The following is a 24,983-nucleotide window of genomic DNA, read 5'->3' on the forward strand; positions in this document are numbered from 1 at the left end:
TCGGTCAAAACAAGTCAAGAGATGCTGGTTGTCTGTTGTATAGCATATCAGTGATTAAACAGTCATGGTGTTCTAGATGGCAGTGAGCTCCTTTTGAAAGTTTGGGTGAGCATTAGAGTGTCTACAGCAGAAGGCTCACATCCTGTCTGTGGTACATCCCACCTTTGTCCAGCTTCAGTTATCTGTCTCTAATCACATCAAGTTTATGGCAATGTGGTCTATGTAGGGCTGCCTTTGAAGACATTATGGAAGCTGCCGCTCATTCAAAATGCAGCTGCAAAATATTTCACTTTTTCTAAAGGATTTACATTGATGCCCAGCTCTGCTTCCATTCTCAATTCAATGTGCCAGTTATGACATTTAAAGCTCTACATGATTTAGGATTAAAGTATTTGAAGGACTGCTTGCTCCAATAGAACCATCAGATTACTGAACTATATGTCATCATCATCTGAAATTAGTTGGGTGGCTATGTAAGACAAGGCTTTTTCTGTGGTGGTACCTCAGTTAAGGAGCAAACTCCTCAGAGATATTTCGCTAATGCTGAGTTTGCTCAGTTTCCACAGCCAGCTAAATATAAAATTGTTTAATTTTTTACCTAGACTTTCTGGTAATTGATTGTTTTTTTAATATAGTGGTATTTTAAAATTGTTTATGTTGTCATAATTGTCTGTAACAGTAATTAAACAAATAAATGGGTCCAGAAATAATCATTTAGCAATCATTGTCAAATGGAGCTTGTACAAGAGTCAGTTTACTTTAAATACCAGTAACAGGGAGTGTGGGCACTTTTCTTTCTCTGTCCACCTCATAGGCCTTCCAGCGGCCATTGGTTGCTCATTGTGGGAAACAGGATACTGAACTAGATGAGTCGTTAGTCTGTTCCTAAAGGGCTCTTCTTTATGGTCTTGTATGTTACATACATGGTGGGGCTGTCTGCAAATTAAAGCCTACTAGAACAAGATATTGTCTATATTATTACTGGTTATATTTACCAGGTGCATTTGGAATCTTGATTTAAACAATACAAGTGAGCCCCCCACAAGCACTTTGGGAGAAGGCACCTCATTTCCCCTTTTCCATTGTTTCCTCTTACCCTTCCCAGAAAAGCCTCTCCCCTTTCCCTGCTTCTTTCTCTCCTTCCCACCCCACCAGGCAGCCTACTTTTTTCTGTGTTCAACTTTCATGGGAAAGCTCTGTGCAGTGCAAGCAGCCAAACTGGGCCCGGTTTCATAGTGTGGGCTTCCAGGCTGGGCTGCATTCAGTTGTGTGATGGGGAACCTGCAAGGATTTATAGGGGCCCTCTCAGTTTCCCTGATATTCCACTCTCCCACTATTTCTTCTTTTCCTCCTCTTGGCAGCCCCCGCATCCTCACTTATCCCTGCATCATTTTCACGCACCCACTCACCCAGCTTTTTTGTGCCCTCTGTTGTCAACTATATTTATTATTTATTTATTTCATTTACACCCTGCTTTTCTCCACAATGGAGTTTCAAAGCAGCTTACATCATTCTCCTCTCCATTTTATGCTCACAACAATCATGTGAGGTAGGTTAGGCTGAGAATGTGTGATTGGCCCAAGGTTACCCACTGAGCACCATGGCAGAGTGAATATTTGAACCTGAGTTTCCCAGATTCTAGTCAGAGACTCTAACCACTGTACCACACTGTCTTTCAAGCAGTGGCTACTATTGAAAAGTAGCAATCAGCTGAGCCTGGGTGAGTCAAGTAAGTCAGGGGGTAGTAGGTAGTCCAGTGGCTCCTGTCAGTACTGGCCTCAATGACTCCACCCTCAAAAGCCAAAACAACCTTGGAAAAAGACCCTGCTCCCTTCCTCTGACTTTTACTGACAGAAACCAAGGCTTGAAGCCTGGCAGTAGTATTGTAGTTGCCTAGCAATGGCCACAAAAGCCACTGATAGGACATTAATTTCTTAATTAAATACTTTGTTAGACTCAGGGAATCTAGATGTGTGTGTCTGTGTTCATATGGATGGATACACATTTTAACAAATATAAAAATCTAGCAACAGCATAGTAATTAAAAATAATATGAACTGTTTATAATGTTACAATAACAATTTTCTTATGCTGAAACCACTCTCTTAAATATAGAGGATTTTCGGTTGTAGGAAGAAACATGCTGAATAAAATATTAGTTCTCTTTGAATCAAGCTTGAAAACTGCTACATACTAAAATGTTAATACAGTAAATCCTTTAATTCTTTCTGAATCAGGTAATAAATCAGATCTCTGAAAAGATAGTGAGAAGAAATCCTCTGTCCCTTTGCCAAATATAAAATCTTGGTCTTAAGTTTGTAGTATACCATACTGAAGCTTAGCATTTCCAAAATCTTATTTTTATATTATTTTAGATTTTTTTCTATTTTTCTATATTGTCAAAAAAAAATTATAATGAACTGAACCAGAAGATATCAAGTAGCACATATACTGCGCGTGTAATGGCCATCTTATCCTTCTCTGTCACTATCATTCTCTAAGCTATTCCATGTTGCTTCTTCCCTACCTATATTGAAGAAGAACCTATATAGATGTGTTGTTACACAATCTAGGAGTGACCATAACATTATTCTAGTGAAAGGACTGGGCTTACTTGGAGACCTGTTTCTAGAAAGCATTTATTTAAGCTGAAAGACCTAATAAGTCACATCTGTGCATAAATGTAATGTGGGAAACAAGTTTACTACAGCTGCTTTTCTCTCTGACTTGTGAAGTATTCATAGTCTCTCCCTTTCAATATCTCTCATTTTGATCAAATTTAGACTGTACATACTGATTCTTATATCTTTAAATTCTTGTTCCCTAGCTTGTAGCAGGAAGTGTTGTGATGGCATTTGAAGAAGTCTGCCCAGATAGAATAGATTTGATTCATAAGAACTACCGAAAGCTGTGTAATCTGTTGGTTGACGTGGAGGAATGGGGACAAGTGGTCATTATCCATATGCTGACTCGCTATGCACGTACTCAGTTTGTTAGTCCTTGGAAAGAGGTAAGCTATTTTCCTTTTTGAAAAAAAGAAAGTTACATTTAATATTTTTCTTCTTGATTACATTAAAACTGCATGTGAATAGAGAGTCCTAAATTATATAAAAGCAGGCTGTTGTTGCTGTCGCCGCCACTACTACTGCTGACAGAGAAAAACAACCCTCCAAATCACTTGACACCACCTTTTGTAACTCTTTAGGTAGTGCAAAACATTTTGCCTAGAGAAAATCTCGAGGCTGCTGTTAAGGATGATTTAGATGACATATCTTGCATTGCTTAGAAAATCTCTGAAAGATGTACCAAGTATTGACTAGTATTGCATGTAGAAGGTGAAGGAGAAGAAGTGGCGATGAGGGATGTGGAAGGAACTGTAGGATAAGGAAATTATAGTGGAGAAAGATATAAGGGAGAGGGTTGTTAATTCTTCTTCAACACACACAGACAGCATAACAGGTAATATATACGCACTAGCTAGTGCGTATATATTAAAGTGTTAGCTAGTGCATATATATTAAAGAATTTTCTGTTCTTCAAAACTTGGCTGGCCTTTTAAGTTAAAGCAAGTTCAGTCTAGCTTCTAAGCATACATTGAATTCTCCTGTTTGTTGTGATGTATGATGATTAGAGTACACTATGTTAATGAGTATACTATGTTAAATGGATATTCCATTTTCAATTCTTGGTATTCATAAATGTGATGTTCTGCAATAAGATAAAAAGTAAAGGGAAAGTATACTGTAGCATTGTCAATGTTTCTGTCATACCAGTTCTTTAAACATACAGAACAAGTCTTGTCCCACTTTATTCTGTGGGTTGAGGGTGACTTCTAACATCTATTCAGGAAAAAAGAGAACCGTAAAGAAACCCTACAGTATAATTTTCTAAAATATGTTGGCTTTGTTTCCAGGATTCTACATGAGTAATAGGTGAAAAAGATTGAATCAGGAATTGGCTTCAGTTTTTTTCTAAGAGGAAATGGAAGAACTGGGAGACACCAGGTTTAGCTGCCTTGAGCAGAAATTGGAAAGATGGAGTATAATTTTTTTTAAAAATTACTTTTCCTTGCAGTGAGTCTGGCAGAGGATAGTGTGTGTAAGCCCAAAGCAGTCATCTGATCTCTTCCCAATTAGCACTGTGGTGGGAAAAAAATTCTATAGCAGTAATAAAATACATTAAAAACTGGATGACATAGCCAAATGGGGACAAATCAAACCTGCTTTTCATTTTTTTACTCTTCAAGGCAATATTAATATTCTTTGCTGCAGAATACAGTACATAGGGAACTTTGGAACTACTTATCTTGATCCTAGAGTTTTATTTATGTAGCAATTGGAACCAGTTCTAATTTAGTGAAAGTTAGCATTTAATTCTAGGCTCTTTCAAGTCCTCATTAGTATTAAGTAATCTGCCTTTACTGCCCAGACTTCTGTGACATCAGAGTAGCTAAGCTAGTGTCAACCACAGGGATGTGACAAGAAAAAGATGGAATTGTTAACAGAATGAAAGCAAATCTTGGGAAAGGCTTTAATTGGTCTGAAATAGATACGCAGGCTTGACAGTAGTTTTATTTTCAAGGCATGCTTTTTTGGTTTTTGCAAAGTTCTTGCTGTATATCCTGAATAAAGATAAGGTGCAAAGGTCAGAGGGATGCCCAAACTAATCTCAACAGCTTGTTCTGAACAAGAACAAAGTTTGTTACATCTGTTTCATGAGAGAGTTTTTAGCTCAGAAAAGAACTAATGACAGTACCAAGGAGATACGACAAATCAAAGGGTTTTGATATGGTCGTATGAGTTTTATGTAATTCAGTCTGTATTAGATAGCCACAGCCAAAGACCCCTGAATCTCCCAGACTTGAGTTTTGTGAGACTATTGGAAAACACTTTGGTTGAGATTCTTTACATTTTATTTTATCTTTTAAATCTAAGATATATAGGATGAGGAATTATGCGTATCTTCTGTTCTTGTTGATATATGGCACTGTAATTTTCATATTTGTGATCTTTGTATATTTGATATTTCAAGATTAATTCTGATTCCTCTTCAGTCAGAAGGCTGTTTGGCTATAAAAAGAGGCTGAGAAAGAAAACAGCCCCTTTAATACAGTTGTGTGGTTAGAGGTTAGAGCTTTGCTTTTAAAACAGAAAACTCTTATTTCTGTGAGTGTTCTAGAAGTAATGCTTCCCCTGCAGGAAAGAGAATGCTGCATCCTCAGCACTGCCTTTTGTAAAACCTGAAATTTGTCTTAAACGTTATTAATAGGTGCTGCCTGGTCTCAACCTGCAAGGGATCTGTGTGTCTCATTTGGCTTTTAAGAAGAACATGGTTGGACTATTTCTGGTTTCTGTATTTCCAAATGAGTGGAGAAATAGCAGAAGCCATCAAAATACGTATTCCTAGAGAATATGCTGTAACCTATTACCAACAGTAAAGTTTATTATTGTGCCTGCATGCATTTCAAAGTGGAGGCTTTTAAGATCAGGTCGTAACATCCATGGCCTGAAAAATCTGCTTCCTACCCCTCTTATCTTTTTATGTTTTGTAACATCCAGTCTGAAGAAGAGATATGATGAGTTCAAAAGCGTGTACAATGTTTGTGTCACTTAAAGTTAATAATAAACATGGCATAAGAGGACAGGTCCTCTCATGGTTTAAAATCTGGATAATTGACAGGGAGCAGATGGTAGGATTAGGTGATACTGTTCTTAAAATGGAGGGGAGCAGACAGTGGGGTTCCCACATTGATTGGTATTTGTACTGGTGCTATTTAATTTGCTCATGAATTATTTGAAATTGAAGCTGTGCAGTGAAGCAGTCAATTTTCAGACAACACTACATTTTTCAGGGTGGTAAGAACCAAAGAAGATAGTGAAGAGCTACAAGAGGATCTCCAAATTGACTGAATAGGCAACATCATAACAAATGTGGTTCAGTTTAAGTAACTGGAAAGTGATGCACATTGTTGCACAAAATCCTATCTTTACAAATACATCAAGATCTTAACTGGCAGTGATGGATTAGATAAAGGTCTTGGGATCATGGTGGACAACTTGATGAAAATGTTGACTCAGTGTGTGGCCGAGTTGATACTGGCAAATCCTATGCCACAGATTATTAGAGATTTGTGAAGAGTTTGTATTTGAAATACTATATATAGTTGTTGTCATCACATCTCAAAAATATCACGGAGAGGAAAAAGATAAGGCATTTGAGCACTTCCTCTATAGGGAAAGCCTAAGGTATTCTCAATCCTTTTGAGTATGAGGACCTCTTTTTAATGTCAAAAATTGTTATGGATCGCACATGATACCATTAGTATCCATTGACTTAAAAATACATGACCAAAAGCTATGATGAATTCAGTAATGATTTTAAATGTATTTGTATTTTATTAATCATAACAGCATTATGATAGTATACATTTGAAAAATAGTAATAGTGTATGACATTCTCCTGTGGTCTTGGAGTGGGTCAGTCAAGACTGCTGGGAAGTAGCTCCTCCTCCTCCTTGGAGGGTCTGTCGAAATTCTTTGGTCTACAGAAGGAATATTTGCTTATTTTACCAAGTCTCGAAGGGCTACCATATAGAGGATGGCACAGAATTGTTTTCTGCTGCCCCAGAAGGTCGGATCAGAACCAACAGGTTGAAATTAAATCAAAAGAGTTTTTGGCTAAACATTAGGAAGAACTTCTTGATAGTGGTCCCTCAGTTGAACAGGCTTCCTCGGGAGGTGATGGGCTCTCCGTCTTTGGAGGATTTTAAGCAGAGGCTAGATGACCTTCTGACAGCAATGCTAATTCTGTAAACCTAGGGAGATCATGAGAGGGAGAGCAGGAAGGGTTACATCAGTGCTTAGTTCTCGTGGCCCTTCTTATATGTCCAAGGTAATCATCACCTTGGGGCCAGGTCGCAATTGTCCTCAAGCCAGTTTGGCTAGGGATCCTGACAGTGTTTTGCCATCTTCTGGGCATGGAGCAAGGATCACTGTGTGTGTGTGGGGGGGGGGGAAGTAGTTGTGAATTTCCTGCATTGTGCAGGGGATTGGGCTAGATGACCCTAGAGGTCCCTACCAACCCTGTGATTCTACATCATTTAATGAAATGGCAGGTGCTGTTTTGCAGCTTTCAGAAGTTGGAAATCTGGTTGAAGGGAAGACATACAGACCAATGACTTGACACAGTATAAGAAAGCTTCATATATTTTGTATAGTTTGGAGTTACTGGTGTAGCTGCCTAGAATGGCTCCTTTGCTAAGTCCAGGCTTGACCTATCAGACTGAATGCAGCCCTCTATCCCTTTATTATGGTCTGCCAGGATTCAAGTCCAGTATCACCTTAAAGATCAACTATATAAATCAAAGACTCCAGGAACGTGTGGCAGTGATGGAGTGTAAAGTCACTGAAAATCAGCTGAGATTTAGGGGAGCACTAGAGAGTACAATGCAGAATGTGCAAGAGCAAATGATTGCTATTTTGGCAGAATTTCTAAGCAAGCAGCCAGAAGAAATAGAAGTAAACTTGGATCTAGCGTATAGAGTGAACTCCAGCTATGCACAGCAGAAGAATTTACCGAGGGATGTAATTGTACAACTGACAACTAAAAGAATGAGAGAGGAAATTTTGAGAAAGCACTATGCAAGTCCTTTGATAATGGAAGGAAGTAGAATCAGAATTATGAAAGAACTTCTTAGGAAAATACTCAAAGAACGAAAAAAATACAGAGAATTAACGGAAAAATTGAGGGAGAAGAATATCAGGTGTAGGCGGAAAATACCTGAAGGTTTAAGCTTCCATTTTCAATCTGCAAGAGTCAGCATCAAGTCAAGACATGAAATGACAGTGTTCCTGCTTGACAATGAAAGAGACTTTCCTGGAGTTATTAAAAAATAGTATTATGGAGTACAAATTGATATCTTGGAATGTTAATGGACTAAATTCACCCCAGAAACGTAAAGCAATTTTTCATTGGCTAAAGAAACAAAATTGCAATATAGTATGTTTGCAAGAGACACACATTAAAGACCAAGATTTTAAATTTCTTAAAAATGGACAGTTAGGAAAAGAATTTTTGGCTTCTGCAAAACAGAAAAAAAGAGGAGTGGTGATATATGTAAAGGAAGAATTGGACCCCAAATTAATTTTCAAAGACAAAGATGGAAGATACTTGGCGGTAGAAATAATGTTGAATTTCAAAAAGACTTTGGTTCTAGGAATTTATGCGCCCAATGGTGCTAAAGACGATTTTTATAAGGAAATAATTCAAAATTTGGACCAATACTCTTATGACCAAATTTTAATGGCTGGGGACTTTAATGGAGTTGTTAATTTACTGTTCGACAGACAGCTAAAGTCAGTTCAAAGAAAAACAGGGAAGCTGCCAAAATCTTTCTTTGAACTGATAGGATAAGAAAATTTGGAAGATATTTGGAGAAAATGGAATCCTAAAATAAAAGACTTTACGTTTTACTCTTCAAGACAGCAGTCCTTTTCAAGAATTGATATGATTTGGGCAACTAAAGATATAAGTCTATTGACAAAGAAAATAGAGATGATACCAAAGGTGAGTTCAGATCATAGTCCAATGATGTGGAAAGCCTTGATGGGACACAAAAAATTTAGGTGGAGATTAAACAAAGACCTCCTTCAGAGCCAAGAGAATACGGAATTTGTTGAAAGGGAGACAAAGTATTTTTTTCAATATAACATCGGGCAGGAAGTGCCAATACATACAGTTTGGGATGCCTATAAAGCAGTGATGAGAGGGATTTTAATTACTTTGAACAGTAAAGAAAGGGAAAAAAAGGGAAAAGAAATTCCAAGAGATTCAGGAAAAAATATGTAAGAAGGAACAAGGATTAAAGAAGAGACCAGGAAAGAAAAAAATAATTCAAGAAATTAAGATACTACAGGAGCAGCTAAGGGCCTTTGTAAATAAAGAGTTAGAATGGAATTTAAAGAGTTTACAGCAAAAATCTTTTGAAGGGGCAAATAAACCAGGGAAGTATTTAGCATGGCAACTGAAGAAAAAAAGGGAGAAAAATGTAATTGGTAAGATAGTGGAGGAAGAGAAAGAACTACTGGAACATCAAGCTATAAAAAGAGCATTTTACAAGTATTATGCCAAACTATTTCAAAAAAGGATAATAGACCCAGGGGAAATAGATAGGTATTTGGAAAAGGCAAAGCTACCTAAGATTTCAAATGCTATGAAAGAAATATTAAATGCTCCAATCACTGAAGAAGAAGCCATAGAGTCAGCTAAGGTAGGGAAAGCACCAGGTCCAGATGGAATTTCAGCAAGATTTTATAAAGTAATGAAAAAAGACCCAGTGCAGACCCTACAAAAGTTGATGAATGAGATTATGAAGAAAAAAGGACTACCAAACACGTGGAATGAAGCAAATATTTCATTGATCCCAAAGGAGTTGCAAGATTTAACAGACGTAAAGAGTTATAGGCCCATATCTCTATTAAATAATGATTATAAAATTTTTGCAAGAATTTTAGCGGAAAGGCTGAAGAGATTTTTAATGGACTTTGTGGGGGAATAACAAGCTGGATTTTTACCCAGTAGGCAAATTAGAGACAATTTAAGAGTAGTGATGGATGCCATCGAATACTATGACAAGCACCCTGAAAAGGAGGTGGGCTTTTTCTTTGCAGATGCGGAGAAGGCCTTTGACAATTTAAATTGGGACTTTATGTTTTTAACAATGGAAAAGATGGAATTGGGGCAAGAATTTATAGAAGCCGTGAAACCTATTTATAAAGATCAAAGAGCGTCATTATGTATAAATAGCGACCTGACAGAAAAATTTGAGGTAAGAAAAGGTACAAGACAAGGATGTCCACTTCCACCTTTGCTGTATGTTATGGTGTTGGAAATATTGCTGAGGCAAATAAGGGAAGATGACAGTATTAAAGGTATAAGACTCAGAGGTTTTTCTTATAAATTCAGAACTTTTGCAGACAATGTGATGTTTATAGTGGAAGATCCCGTCCAGACTTTACCGTTATTGTTAGAAAAAATTAAAGAATTTGGAGATCTGGCAGGGTTTTATATTAACAAATCAAAGTTTAAACTGCTCTGTAAAAATATGACGAAAAAGAAACAAGTGGAGCTAATGAGTGTTACAAATCGTGAAGTGGTTCAAAAAACAAAATACCTGGGAATAGAATTAACTATGAAGAATATAGATCTATTTAAGAACAACTATGAAAAACTGTGGTCGCAGATAGAAAGAGATATGCTGAAGTGGAACAAATTGAATTTGTCGTTGCTGGGGCGTATTTCAGTCGTAAAAATGAATGTGTTACCTAAAGTGATGTTCATGTTACAAACTATCCCAATTGTAAAAGACAAGAAACATTTTGATAAATGGCAAAGGAAAATATCAGAATTTGTGTAGGCGGGGAAAAAGCCAAGAGTCAAGATGAAGGTGTTGTGTGATGCAAAGGAAAGGGGGGGATTTCAATTACCAAATTTGAGATTGTATCATGAGGCGATATGTTTAACATGGTTGAGAGATTGGGCAAAATTATCTAATCATAAATTGTTAACTCTGGAGGGTCATAACAGTCTGTTTGGTTGGCATGCATATTTATGGTATGATAAGCATAAAATGGACGGTATGTTTCAACATCATTTTGTGAGAAGAAATGTTCTTATGGTTTGGCAAAAGTATAAGAAGTTTATTGGGGAGAAAAGGCCCATGTGGATTGTTCCGGCAGAAGTTGTAAATCAATATACTGAGCACAAGGGAGAAGACTGGATAACCTACAAAGAACTATTGTGGATGGACAGAGATTCTTATAAAATGAAGGCCCATGAGGATTTACCGTTTAGGTATGGTTGGCTGCAATATCGACAAATTAAAGATTTGTTTGAATTTGATAAAAGAAAAGTGGGTTTTAAAAGTAAAAAAATTCAGAACTAGAAGAGCTCTTATTTGGAGGGGGAACAAAAATGATTTCTAAGATGTATAAACTTTTACTGAAATGGCACACAGAGGATGAGACGGTCAAAACTCAAATGGTGAAGTGGGCAGTAAATTTCAATAAAGAAATTACAATGGAGGCATGGGAATATCTATGGAAAAATACAATGAAAATATCTACATGTGTAAATTTAAAATAGAATGGATATAAGATGTTGTATAGGTGGTATTTAACACCAAAAAAATTAGCAAATGTAAGTAATGCCATGTCTAACAAATGCTGGCAATGTAAAAAACATGAAGGTTCTTTTTACCATTATTTAGATTTATGCAGAAATGTTATTAATTATGAAAAGTAAGTTGCTGAAGAGCCCTGAACTGCTATTACTAGGATTAAATATAGATAAAGTCAATGTAAGAGACAGGACATTGGTATTCTATATGACGGTGGCAGCAAGATTACTATATGCACAATATTGGAAGCAAGAAGAGATACCAGAAATTGAAAATTGGATTCAAAAACTGTTGTACATGGCGGAGATGGACAAAATGACAAGAAAGTTGAAAGAACAAAGTCCAAGTGAATTTTTGAATGACTGGGGAAAATTTAAAGATTATTTGGAAAATAACTGGGATGTGAAAGGACAACTGTGGTCTCTGGATAGTTACTAAGATTTATAGAGAATATATATGAGCTTTACCTATGATAATAGGGACAAATAATAGAATGAGTTAATGATAAGAAATAAAGAGGTTATAGTGCTGTGTCTTAAAAGAAAAGGGGGAGGGGGAAGGGGTGGGGACACACACACACACACACACACACACACACACACACACACATATAGGCTATATACAGTGATATTATGTATTATGTATGTCAACCTACCCAATAAAAACCTTTATTCAAAAAAAATCAACTATATACATTTACAGTGCAATCCTAAGAAGAGTTACGCCAGTCTAAGCCCATTGAAATCAGTGGGCTTAGACTGTAGTAACTCTTCTTAGGATTGCACTGTTAGAAGTGGAATTGCAATGGGCTTTTTTTATGCCTCATTAAAGCTTCCAAACCATCCAGTTCTGAGATTTATATCCCAGCTCTGAACAGCTCTGAAGACCTAGATAATGAGACCTAAAAACAGAAATCTTTCTTTAAATAACCTGTTATTGGATTCTTCTTGTTTTAACTCTTCCTATCAAGGCACACAGAAACTTCTTTTAGCGTTTAATTTTTATTCTTTTTTTTTAAATTATTGGATGGGTTAACAAACATAAACATAATAATCATTATCATTTTCCACCCCATTGCATTTTCCCCATCCTTTCCCCCCTCCCTTATCTAATGACTCCCAACAGTTTTCCATACCCAACTTAACCTAAAGAATATATACTATAAACTCTTAAAATCTATAATAATATGTATAACATATATCTATATAATACATACTAATCTAGTCTATTTTGTTGTATTAACTATATTAATATAATACTTATCTAAATTAAGAGTATAAAAATATATAAGTATATAATAGGTACATATACTAACTAATATATATATATATATATAATAAACTAATCCTTAAATACCTATTATCTATATTATAAATCTATTGCTTCTAATACATCACTAAAATATTATATATACTCCCTATTACCTATTCAACCTTATTATTCAACCTTATTTCTTCCCATATGAATACACTGTCTTACTCTTAACTTTATAATACTATAAATAAATTACACAAATGGAGGAGAAATAAAATATAATAAAATATACCCCCTTCTAACCTTAAGTAAAGTTCTATCTCCCCCTTAACAACTATCCAAAGACCACAATTTCCCCTTCATGTCCCACTTTTTCTCCACATATTTCTTGAATTTTTCCCAACTTAATGTATATTCCAATACTTCTTGCTCTTTCAATTTCCTTGTTAGTTTGTCCATTTATGCCATATTCACAACTTTCAAGATCCAGTCTTCCATAGATGGTATCTCCTGAGTCTTCCGTAACTGTGCATAACACATTCTGGCCGCCGTAATCATATAAAATACCACAACTCTATCCATTTTATTGAAGTCTTCTAGGTTCATACATAATAACAACAATTCCAGGGTTTTAATTACATTCGTTTGTAAAATATCTGACATAACCTTTACTATATCCCCCCAGACTGTTTTGCCTTGTCACAAGACCACCACATATGATAAAATGAACCTTCATGTTGTTTACATTTCCAACATTTATCAGACATCTGACTATTACCATTGGCCAACTTCTTCGGTGTTAAATACCATCTATACATCATTTTATAAACATCATTTATAAACATGCTGAAATTTTAACTGTTTTTCCATAACTTTTCCCAAGCTTCCATTGAAATAGCTTGTCATAATTATTTTTATATAAATCGATATTTTTCGCTGTCACTTCCACTCCTAAATATTTAACTTTGTTCACTACTTCACATTCTACCTTGTCCATCAACTCCTTTTGCTGTTGTTTAGTCATATTTTTACACAGTATTTTGGACTTCATCTTATTTATAACGAATCCAGCTAAATCTCCAAAGTCTTTCATTTTCTTCTTCAGTTTAGGCATGCACTCTGTTGGATCCTCCACTATCACCATTACATCGTCGGCAAAAGCTCTGACTTTATATGAAAATCCTTTTGTCCTCAGTCCTCTTATTGAATTGTCTTCTCTTATTTGCCTAAGTAAAATCTCCAATACCATTACAAACAGAAGTGGGGAAAGCGGACACCCTTGTCTTGTTCCTTTTCTTATTTCCAACTTTTTTGTTACATCCGAATTAACAATTTTATTTGCAGATTGGTTTTTATATATTGCTTTTATTGCTTGTATAAATTTCTCTCCCAACTGCATCTTCTCCATTGTTGTAAGCATAAACTCCCAGTTCAAATTGTCAAAAGCTTTCTCCGCATCCACGAAAAATAACCCAACCTGCTTCCCTGGGTTTTTATCATAGTACTCAATGGCATTCAGCAATACTCGTAAGTTATTTTTTGTCTTTCAGGTAAAAAACCAGCTTGACCTTCTTCTATTAATTCTACTAGCCACACCTTAAGTCTTTCCGCTAATATCTTAGCAAATATTTTGTAGTCATTATTAGTTAGAGATATTGGTCTATAGTTCTTAACATTACTTAAATTTAATGCCTCTTTTGGTATCAATGTAATATTAGCCACATTCCATGTATCTGGCATCTCTGCCCCCTCCAATATCTCATTCATCACTTTTTGCATCAATTGTTTTAAATCCTCTGCCATCACTTTATAAAATTTTGCTGTAATTCCATCCGGTCCCGGAGCTTTACCCACTGTAGTAGCTTGTATTGCTTGCACCACTTCCATTGTTGTTATTTCAGCACCAAGCTTCTCTTTCAACTTCTCCGGCACCTTAGGCAAATCGATTATGTCAAAATAGTCTCTTTATCTTTTTATAGTCCACTATTTTTTTCTGATATAGTCTTGCATAATATTTATAGAATGCTCTCTCAATCAGTCCTTGATCGTATAATTCCTTCCCCTCTTCCATAATTTTACTTATTGTTCTTTTCTCTCTCTTTTTCTTCAATTGCCACGCCAAATATCTCCCTGGTTTATTGGCTCCTTTAAATGATTTTTGCTTCATTTTCTTCAATTCCCACTCCACTTCTTTATTTTCCATAACCCTAATTTGTTCTTGCAATAACTTTATTTCATACAACAATTTCTTTTTACCTGGCCTCTTTTTTAATTGCTGTTATACTTGAATAATTTTTTCCTGAATCTCCTTTAACTTCATTTCTTTTTTCTTTTTGTCTCTTCCATTTAAGTCTATCAACACACCTCTAATTACTGCTTTATATGTATCCCAGACCTTATGTGCTGACACTCCTTTATCAACATTGCATTGAATGAAAAACTTTGTTTCTTTTTTAAGCACCTCCACACATTCTGGGTCTCCCAAAAGATCCTCATTAATTCTCCATCTCCGTTTCTTATTTCTCATTCCAAATCTCCACATCACAGGATTATGATCTGAGCTAATTTTCGGTAAAATATCAATCTCTTTAGTAAATACTGCCAATTCTTTAGACGCCCAGATCATATCTATTCTAGAAAAGGATTGATGACTAGTTGAGAAGAAAGTATATTGCTTCAATTTAGGGTTGTACTTTCTCCAAATATCTTCTAAATTTTCTTGTTCCTGAATTTCAAAAAATGACTTTGGTAATTTCCCTGCCCTTACTTTACTTGATGATGAGCTTTTATCCAACTGTAAATCCACAACTCCGTTACACAACTCGAATGTGTAAATCCACATTCTCCAGCTAGAATTATATGATCATAAGTCCATTGTTCCATTTGCTCTCTTAAGTCTTTAAAAAATAAATCCTTAGAACCATTCGGTGCATATACTCCAAGTATCAACGTTTTTTTTGGCATTACATAAGAATTCCACAGCCAGGTACCTTCCATTTTTATCAGAAACTATTAATTTGGGCTGCAATTCTTCCTTAATATATATAACAATTCCCCTCTTTTGTTTTGTTGCCGAAACAAATTGTTTTCCCAACTTTTTATTAAATAGATATTTAACATCTTGATCTCTAATATGAGTCTCTTGTAAGCAAATCATATTGCTTCTTTGTTTAGATAGCCAATGTAACACAGCTTTTCGTTTAGAGGATGAATTGAGTCCATTAACATTCCATGAAATTAATTTGTACTCCATAATTATAATCTACTTGAACTAGGAAAGTCTTTTCCATTCTCCATCAGAAACACGTCCATTGCATGCTTTGACTTAATCACTTGTCTCCCTGATTGGAATTCAAAAGTCACTCCTTCCGGCAGCTCCCATCTATATCTAATATCAGCTGCCTTCAGCTTTTGTACCAAATCTCTATTTTTTCCATTCTTGGAGCACTTTCCTTGGTACTTCTTTCATAATTTGAACCCTTGTCCCCGCTATTTCCAGTGGAGTCTCAAAATGCCTTCTAATGATTTCCTCCTTCATTCTCCTTGTGGTCAATTGGACAATAATATCTCTTGGTAAATTCTTTTGTTCTGCGTACTTTGAGTTGACTCTGTACACAATATCCAAGTGCATCATCATTTCCTCCTCTGTTCTAAAAGTTCTGCCAGTATTTCAGCTACTTGTTTCAGAGCAGATCCACCCATTTTCTCCGGAATACCCCACATACGAATTTGCCTATCCATTGCTTTACGTTCTGTCATCACAATTCTTTCACCCATGCCCATAATCTCTGTCTTTATAGGCTCTGTTTTTTTTCCTCCATCCTGCACCATCTGTTGTGTTTCTTGCACTTTTTGTTGGGTATTCTGTAAATCTGTTTTTATTGCCTCCATCTCTTTTTTAACCTTCGTTATTTCCGTCTTAATAACTTCTTTAATTTCCATCATTAAATTTTGCTGCAATTGCTGTACCATCTCTCGAATCTCTTTATTTCCCTCCGTTATTTTTTTGACCAAATTCTCCATAGCAACTTGCCAGTCCTTTTCTTTTTTTGAAGCCATCGGGCTTACTTTGGGCCCCCACGAATCTGCTCTCTTTCTTAACTCCATCTTCCTTTTAAATGAAGTCTCAATTCTTTTATATCAAAATTTCAGCCATCTGCCCTCACTTAAAATGGCGGTTAAGGCTTCCCTTACCCTTAAAATGTCGGGCAATGTTTTTCTATGGTATAAAATGTCGGGCGATCTTTATGGTAATGATGACAACACTATGATCTTCCCTTACTTTCAATGTTGGGCACTTTACTTCCTCTTCCTCTTCCCTTACTTTCAATGGTGGGCACTTCACTTCCTCTTCTAACGTTGTTTTCCTTCTGGCTCTTCCTGACCTCTCCCTCGCCGCTCTGTCTCCTCTCCGTCTATTATACTCTGCTGTAATCACTTCCTGCCTCGCATCGCTTCTTCCGATTCCCACGATCCTCCCTCCGCATCGCTATCTCCCCAACCGCAAGTATGCAAAACAATATTCTTTCTTTGCTCTTTTTAGCTCTTTCTCCCTCTCAAACTTCAAATTAAATAACTCAGTTCTTTAGTATGCTTTTTTCGCTTAGGATCTCAGTTCTTAATTTTTTTATAAGATCGGTCTTTGTTCAGTAAAACAGTCCGTTGGGGGAGATAGTAATCTTTACTTAACACAAACTTCTTGGGTTGTACTCACTGCTTCAAACGTCTAATTCTGTCAAATTCTGTTCCTGAGGCTTGGGGTACGATGAGCCTATGCCAATTTAATGACTCCAGAAGCTGCTGCAGAGATTTTAGCCGCCCTTCTCTAAGGAGAATCTCAAGGCTTGGGAGGAAAGCCCTTAATTCAGAGCCTCCCACCCGCTGAGACCCTTCACTCTCGGGGCGTCAAGCGTTCCAGCCTGATTTCTGACTGAAATCAGGGGGCTGTGGGCGATCGATGCACCCCACCAGCCAAAAACAGCATTTTGGATGGTCCGGAGCTCCGGATCATGACGGTCTCGCCATTACCCCAAACCGGAAGTCCCGTGTTTAATTTTTATTCTTTATTGAAATAATCTCTAATCTTTTTAATTAAGGAAGATACTAAAATATAAAGAATTATTAAATGAAACCTATAGTTAATGAATAAGTACATGCAACAAGGATTATCATAACATCTCTTAAATAAATCTAAGATTGATTTAAAATCAGATCTACTATGAAATATATTGAATTTTCAATAAGCACACAGAGAAATCTATTTCTTCCCTAGATCTTATTCATGAGATTTCCTTCATCAAAACCGTAATCTCTTATCTGGGTGGCATCTTTTATATTAATTGGCACTTGCTATCTACTGAGAAAACTGAGATCTCTCATATGTTATAATATAAAAATATGATTGGTTTTAGATTTAGTTTTTCAATCATGTGACATTTTACCAAGTCAAAAGTGATGCCATGTTGCAGGCAAAAGATAAACTTCATCAGTCTGTAAAAGTTGAAACAAAAGTTAAGTGAGCGGATCATGATTGGTCCATTTTAGTAATTAAAGAATCATTTGTCTACTACTGTCCGCTAGTTTTAATTAATTGTCAAAGAAAAAAGGAACATCTGTGTTGTTTTACAACTTGTTGACAAACTACATTAAGGTTCATACAGAGTTCACTGGAATACACATGCATAACTAGCGTATATTGTGATCTAATTCATATTCCCTTTACAGAAGTATGCAGAGTTTTATCCTTTGCTAACAGATATCAGTTAGTCTGTACTCACGGAAATTCACTTGGATACACAATGCGCTTTTAATCTTTAAAAGAACAGTTGGTGGATGCTTTATTTATTTTGACTTCAATCTTGCTTTTCAGTGCTAAGTTGTCAGATATCACAGAATCACAGAAACATAGAGTTGGAAGGGGCCATACAGACGTTCTAGTCCAACCCCCTGCTCAATGCAGGATGAGCCTAAAGCATCCCTGACAAATATTCATCCAGCCTCTTCTTGAAAACTGCCAGTGAAGGGGAGCTCACCACCTCCCTAGGCAACTGATTCTACCTTTGAACTACTCTGACCGTGAAAAAGTTTTTCCTGATATCCAGCCGGTACCTTTGTGCATGTAATTTAAGCCCATTGCTTCGAGTCCTATCCTCTGCTGCCGACTGGAACAGCTCCTTGCCTTCCTCCAAATGACAGCCTTTCAAATATTTAAAGAGAGCAATCATGTCCCCCCTTAATCTCCTCTTCTCCAAACTAAACATTCCCAAGGTCCTCAGCCTTTCCTCGTAGGGCTGTCTCCAGACCCCTGATCATTCTTGTCGCTCTCTTCTGCACCCTCTCAATTTTGCCCACATCCTTTTTGAAGTGAGGCCTCCAGAACTGCGCACAGTACTCCAGGTGCGGCCTGACTAAGGCAGTATAGAGAGGATCTATGACCTCCTGCGATTTCAATGCAATGGCTGTTTTGATACAATCCCAAGACTGAGTTTGCCTTTTTTGCTGTCACATCACACTTGACTGCTCATATTTAGTTTACAGTCCACTCTTAGTCCAAGATCTCTTTCGCATACACTACTATCCAGAGGTGTATCCCCCATCCAGTATTTATGCTTCATATTTTTGTGGCCCAGGTATAATACTGTGCACTTATCTATGTTGAATTGCATCTTGTTCACAACCACCCACTTTTTCAGAGTATTCAGGTCTTGTTGAATTTTAACTCTAGCTTCCTGGTGTTTGCCACTCCTTCTAATTTGATATCATCAGCAAATTAAATGAGTAGCCCGTTTACCCCTTCATCCAGATCATTGATAAAAATATTGAAAAGTACCGCGCCAAAAATCACGTGTTGTGCTGTACGTCTTTTTCACAGCTGATAATATAGTAGTCATTTTTTCAGAGTAGTCACAATTTTCACTATATCAGGAATATTGCATCCTCATACCTCTCACACAAAGAAGTCTGGAAATGGGGAAAATAACCAGATTACCCATCGTGGTCACAGTTGGAAATGTATTCACTAAGAAGGAGTCAAGGACCAATTTGTATTACTTCAAGTATAGCAGGACAGTCTACAACTTTACATGAACTATTTATAAATGGACTATATTTGCACTCACACTTTAAAGAATGGTTTAAAATGACTTTTTTCTGTTAGATGATGGATTATTGTGAAATATTTTCTTAGTGACTGGTATTACATACAGGACTAATCAAAGTGTTTGTACAATATATTTCTTGAATGGTTTGAATGCACTAGCACTTTACTATTCTGAGATACTTTCTATAAGATTTGGTTATTTTGCTAGTTCTTTGAATGGGCTTGAAATTCATATAGCCCATCTCTATTACGTTATTCAGAAATTTTTGCTTAGGCATTAGAGAACTTTATTAGGTACTAAAATAATGGCATATGATTAAATGCATCTAAATCAAAACTTTATTGGGTTTATACTTTTAAATGTGCCTTTGTATGATTTATATGGTATATCTCTTTGACTCGTGAGGTAGTTAGCTGGTTGTTTTGGTCTGGCTTTTTTCTGTGATACTCTCCTTTGTGCAAGTTTGTCTGTGGCCCACATTATGTGATGGTACCCAGAAGCCTGCTGGACTTAGCACAGTACAAAAAATGTTTGTACCCCTTCACTGCATTATGTATAACAGAAAACCTCCTGTCCAACCCATGTATTTTGCTTTTGTGAAACCTACAATTAAAGATAATGAATGGCATATGTTTCAGTGTTTCTTATATAATTTTCCAATTGAGAGAGTTTCAGAATACTTTTCTTTTGTGGAAGTGTAAGACGTATGTCAGTATTTTGTTCATATTTCATCCCAGTGTATTTTTATTATATCAGCTACAAATTAAGTTGGATTTAAACTAAGTTGTGCTTTTATTTAAGTCTTTGCTTGGTTCTGTATCAATTTTCTCCCAAGTATGGCCATGCTTTTAGTTTCTTCCATGTTACAAATGGCAAGGCATTACACTTCAGGAACATGACACATAAATAGTTGGTAAGCTGTATAATAGAGACACAGTACTGATAACATAATGCAGATTTCTTAATCATGGTTAAAAGATTGGGAGTGGACCACTGGTTTGTACACTTTGCTAACATAGACGTATACAAATGTACTGTTCTACCATGTTCAGTATTGCATATGGAGAGGATATGCAGTCCTGTGGTCTGCTCCCAATCTCTTAACCATGATAAAGAGATTGGCAGTGTTATATCTACACAGGACCAGAAAGTTCAGATATCAAATTGGTTTCTTACTAATTTAATTGCTGAAATAACAGAAGGGAAACCTTTTTGATATTGGGTCTCCATGCTTTTTTCAGAAGGTTCTTAAATAAACACATAACAAGACTTCTTGTGTAGTAGAACAGATTTTTAATTTAGTTTATTTGCATCATTATAGATCAGTATTTAGACTCTTTATATGTAAATGTATGATTTGAGGAACAATTAAGTGTTGACAAAATATATTGCAGCCATATCAATTGCAGTGCATTTTCCATAATTTTTCTAACTGACATCTTTGATAAATAGTGGTTGCCAAGTCAAAACCGATTATACAGTGCACTAGGAATTCATGGTGCTGTCAGGGAGAAGACCGATTGACTTTAAATTTACATATTAATGAGAAGATTTGTTAAGGGGGTGCTTGACTATAGAAAATAACAGCATATTTATAGGGCACGACATTTTATAAATAAAGCTGATGCAGGAAAATGGAAATTAAACCTTTCAGATTAATACATTCAAGAATGTTAAAATGCATATTTGCATTTTTATTTTCTAAATTTACCTTCCTTTCCAAGCAACAGATATTTTTCACGCAAGTTAAATGCACTGCTCTCTGGAGATTAGTAATTTAACTCCTGAATTATTTTGTGCACTTCAACAGGTACTTGTAGGGTTGGGGAAAGAGCATAAAGTTTCATATATTAAAAATAACAACATTTGATTTATATACCATCCTTCAGGACTACTGTACACCCACTCAAAGTGGTTTACAAAGTATGTTGTTATTATCCCCACAACAATCACCCTGAGAGGTGGGTAAAAGAGCTGGGACTGACCCAAGGTCACCCAGCTGGCTTCAAGTGGAGGAATGGGGAATCAAACCCGGTTCTCCAGATTAGAATCCCGCTGCTCTTAACCACTATACCAAACTGGCTCCAAATTTGTGATGGCAGAGAATTGCTGCTAATCATGTTGATGAAAATAATTGAATATGTGTATTTTATATTAGATGTAACATCTTGCAAATAAGTGAATGTACCTTTTCACTCAACATTCAACAATAAATTGTTTTAAAATAAAAGTTACAAGTGTATATATATACTATATAAACATAACTGTGGACAGGTCTTGTCTGTCCTCGTCTAGCCTATCCCATCCTATCCCCTATAAACGTAACTGTTTATGGGGAGGTAGTGGTAGTAAATTCACCATGTCTAGCACAATTATTCCTGTTTAGGAATGATTGAGGCTCTTCTCACGGATTCAACCAGACTTGTGAATATGCAGACTTCTTGTCCAAGGTACAGTAGAATAGAAACACAGAGCTGGAAGGAACCAGAAAGATCATGTAGTCCCAACCCCCGCACAATGCACAAAATTCACAACTACCTTCATCCCTCACTCCCCCAGTGACCCCTGCTCTATGCCCAGTGGAAGGCAAGAAAAATCCGCATTTTTGGAAGATCTCCTTAATATTGGTTGTAGCAGTTGGAATTTCTCAGGATTCTATCTTATTGGCATGATTCTGTCATGGACTGAGAGGGTTTTTTTGAAACTGGCTTAAGTTTCTTACATATCTCACATTTGCATCAATCCTTATATAGCATGTCCCTTTTCAAGCGAAGTGACCTTTACTGGGTTTATCAAGATTTAGTAGGAAGGCTATTTTGTAATTAAACAAATTCATCATGTTTTTCTGCTTTTTAAAACCCATAGTTGAACTTTGTTGTGTAGAAGCATTCATAAAATATATAAGGGCCGTACTTCTATTTTAACATATGAAATTTGAGAACAGCGAATGGTGATTCAACTAGAAAGCTCTGCGAATGATACCCTTCTTTGTACTTTATAAATTTACCATCCAAGTTCTGATCTCAAGCAGTATCATAAGATTAAAATCTATGTTGGGGCCCCAGGTATTGTAAACAGCTCTCCATCTTTAGCAGCTTTGCTGATGGCTTTTCTGGTAACATGTATGGGGGAAATCTGCTGTATAATTTAGACTGCGATGCTGCTGTTTTGGAGGTGTGTGATTTGGTATCAATGTACCAAATTTAAAACATGAATATATGCCTAATCAGCATAATCTGGCTAAACCGAGTCAAATAAAAGATCCCAAATCAAATTGGGAGCTGGTTATTAATTGACTGAATAAAACTGAGTTTATTTACTACCCTGGCACCTCTCTCTGCCTTCTGCCTGACCCCACCAGCCTTGCGCCACTCTCATGCCACAGAGCTTAGTTTTTTCTTCACATGCTGCAGTTATAGAATGGTAATGAGCTTTCCTCTCCTTGTGCTTGGTGGGAGTGGTGGATGAGAAGAGTGGCTGGAGGAAGCGGGTTCCATCACCGCAGCCTCAGCTGTTCTTCAGTTTGCTCACTAATGGTGGCTAACACCTCAGTGCAGCCCCACTACTCCAGGTCCCCGCCACCAACCTGCTTAGGGCACTGGGGAAAATGCTGTTTATACCTCTTGGATTAGGCAGATCACTGTACCTCTCCATCAGCAGTGTGTAGCCGGAGAGCGTGGGTAGAAAGAAGGTTAAACTGTGACCCAAACGGGGGTGTGGAGGAAGGCTGGTAGGCTGGACTGTACGTTTTTCCAATTGGATCTCAAGGACTGCACAATCTGCTTAAAATCAAATCTCCCAAAATCAAGGTGTGCCTACATTTCAACTAATACAAAAACCACTTGATCTCTTCCTCCTCCAACAACCAGTTGCACTAACATGCTACCCTTTTACATGCCTCAGCATGTAACCTCAGATCTTAGAAATGGCTAGATCACAGAAATCATTTGTTTATAATGGTGTCTTTATCATGGTACTTACTGATTTCCCTAAAGTAATTCTCAGCAAGAGAAAAGAACTCAGGCTGATTACAGAAACCCTTGGAAAGCAAAAATATATATATGGTCAAACTTCACAAAGCTTCAAGTTAAGCTCAAAGGAAAAGTCTATCTGGCAGAAGAGCAAGAGTCAGGTTTAAACCTGCTACAGAACATCAACCTAGAATTACCCCTGGACTCTGAGAATGCATCTCATAAGTGGAAAAGATCACAACCATCTACTCAAAATAGCAGAATTCCAGTTAGATACAACCAATAGACTTCTTTTCTTATTCTTATTTTTTCTCCGTCTGTACAGAAACATCTTAATTATAATGTTCAATCTTGGAAGTTATATCTAAGTGAAAGCTAATAAGCACAGAGTTTAGAAATATAGGAATAAAGGTTCGGGGGAGAGAAAAAGGAAAATAGTATTTTCATCCTAGCTCTTAATATAAATATGACCCATTTGTCCTGGAAATTGTTCCAGTAATCTAAGAGAAGAAATATTCTCTTGGGTTACAATGGGTCACATTAGACAAGTGTAAGTTTCCTTTAATGTTAGTATTAATAATATTTTTATTTTTATTTTATTGAGCTGTTTATATACTTCTTCATATATTTGTGCTGGTACAGTTAGGAGCTCTTACACTATAACGTGTGTTATACTGAATTTGTTAAGAAAACCCAGTAAGAGGAGGGGAACGAGGTTGTTTAAATTCTTAAAATAAGTTTGTATTAAACTGTTTGTAACTCATAGTTAATAATAGGAATATAATCACATAGAGGTACTGTAGTAACAAACAGAGAGATATAGGTTAACAGAACGAGATTAGTAACTCCACTGTATAAGAGTGTGATAGATGAAAATCAATATTTAATTAATCATAATTTACATCAACACATACTTTTATCTATATCTACAGAAAAATGTGTACCCTTTAAACAGACAGGTAATGGAGAACTCACAAATTGAGCCCTAACTTAAAATAGCAACAAACTGTATGGAAAAGTGGCTTCCTTTCCTTGAATTTTTTAGTCTTAAAAATACACAATCACTAATTAAAACATAATAAGTGATTTGAAATTTACAAAATTTGTATATACTAACTTAAACCAGCTTGTGATTTTGTATTATACTTAAAATCGATAGTAATATAACTTATTATCTTTACACACAAGGTCAATATTTTACAACTTTGTATAATTTGTACTGTATCTGAAAGTTAATTCATATTTATGTTGACAATCTATATTTTGTTTGTATTTGAAAACTAGCAACAAAGCCCATTGTAGGAAAAAATACAACCGGCTCTAGAAAGGGGAGGGCGGGCAGGTGGGCATTGCCTCCTCTGTGACTGATAACGGCTGGATGAAGGCAGGGGGGGCAGGCATTACCACATCCTCTGCGCTTGATGTCTGCCGAGTGAAGGGGGGCAGGCATTGCCTCCTGCTTCGCTCCTCATCCCAGCTGGA

At 36.4% G+C, this 24,983-nt stretch overlaps 1 protein-coding gene across 3 annotated transcripts in view; it reads left to right on the top strand.

Moving 5' to 3' along the window:
- Positions 1-24,983, top strand: part of AP3B1 (adaptor related protein complex 3 subunit beta 1) — a 306,280-nt gene that overhangs the window by 78,997 nt on the left and 202,300 nt on the right. For all 3 annotated transcript variants that reach the window (XR_008597515.1, XM_054986527.1, XM_054986528.1), the window contains exon 7: positions 2,828-3,010. Coding sequence is in view for 2 of the 3 variants with exons in the window: in XM_054986527.1 (XP_054842502.1) it covers positions 2,828-3,010 (183 nt within the window). In the remaining variant the exon portion in view is untranslated. The remainder of the gene's footprint in view (positions 1-2,827; positions 3,011-24,983) is intronic.

Source organism: Eublepharis macularius, chromosome 8 (assembly GCF_028583425.1).
Source record: "Eublepharis macularius isolate TG4126 chromosome 8, MPM_Emac_v1.0, whole genome shotgun sequence".
Lineage (NCBI taxonomy): Eukaryota > Metazoa > Chordata > Lepidosauria > Squamata > Eublepharidae > Eublepharis > Eublepharis macularius.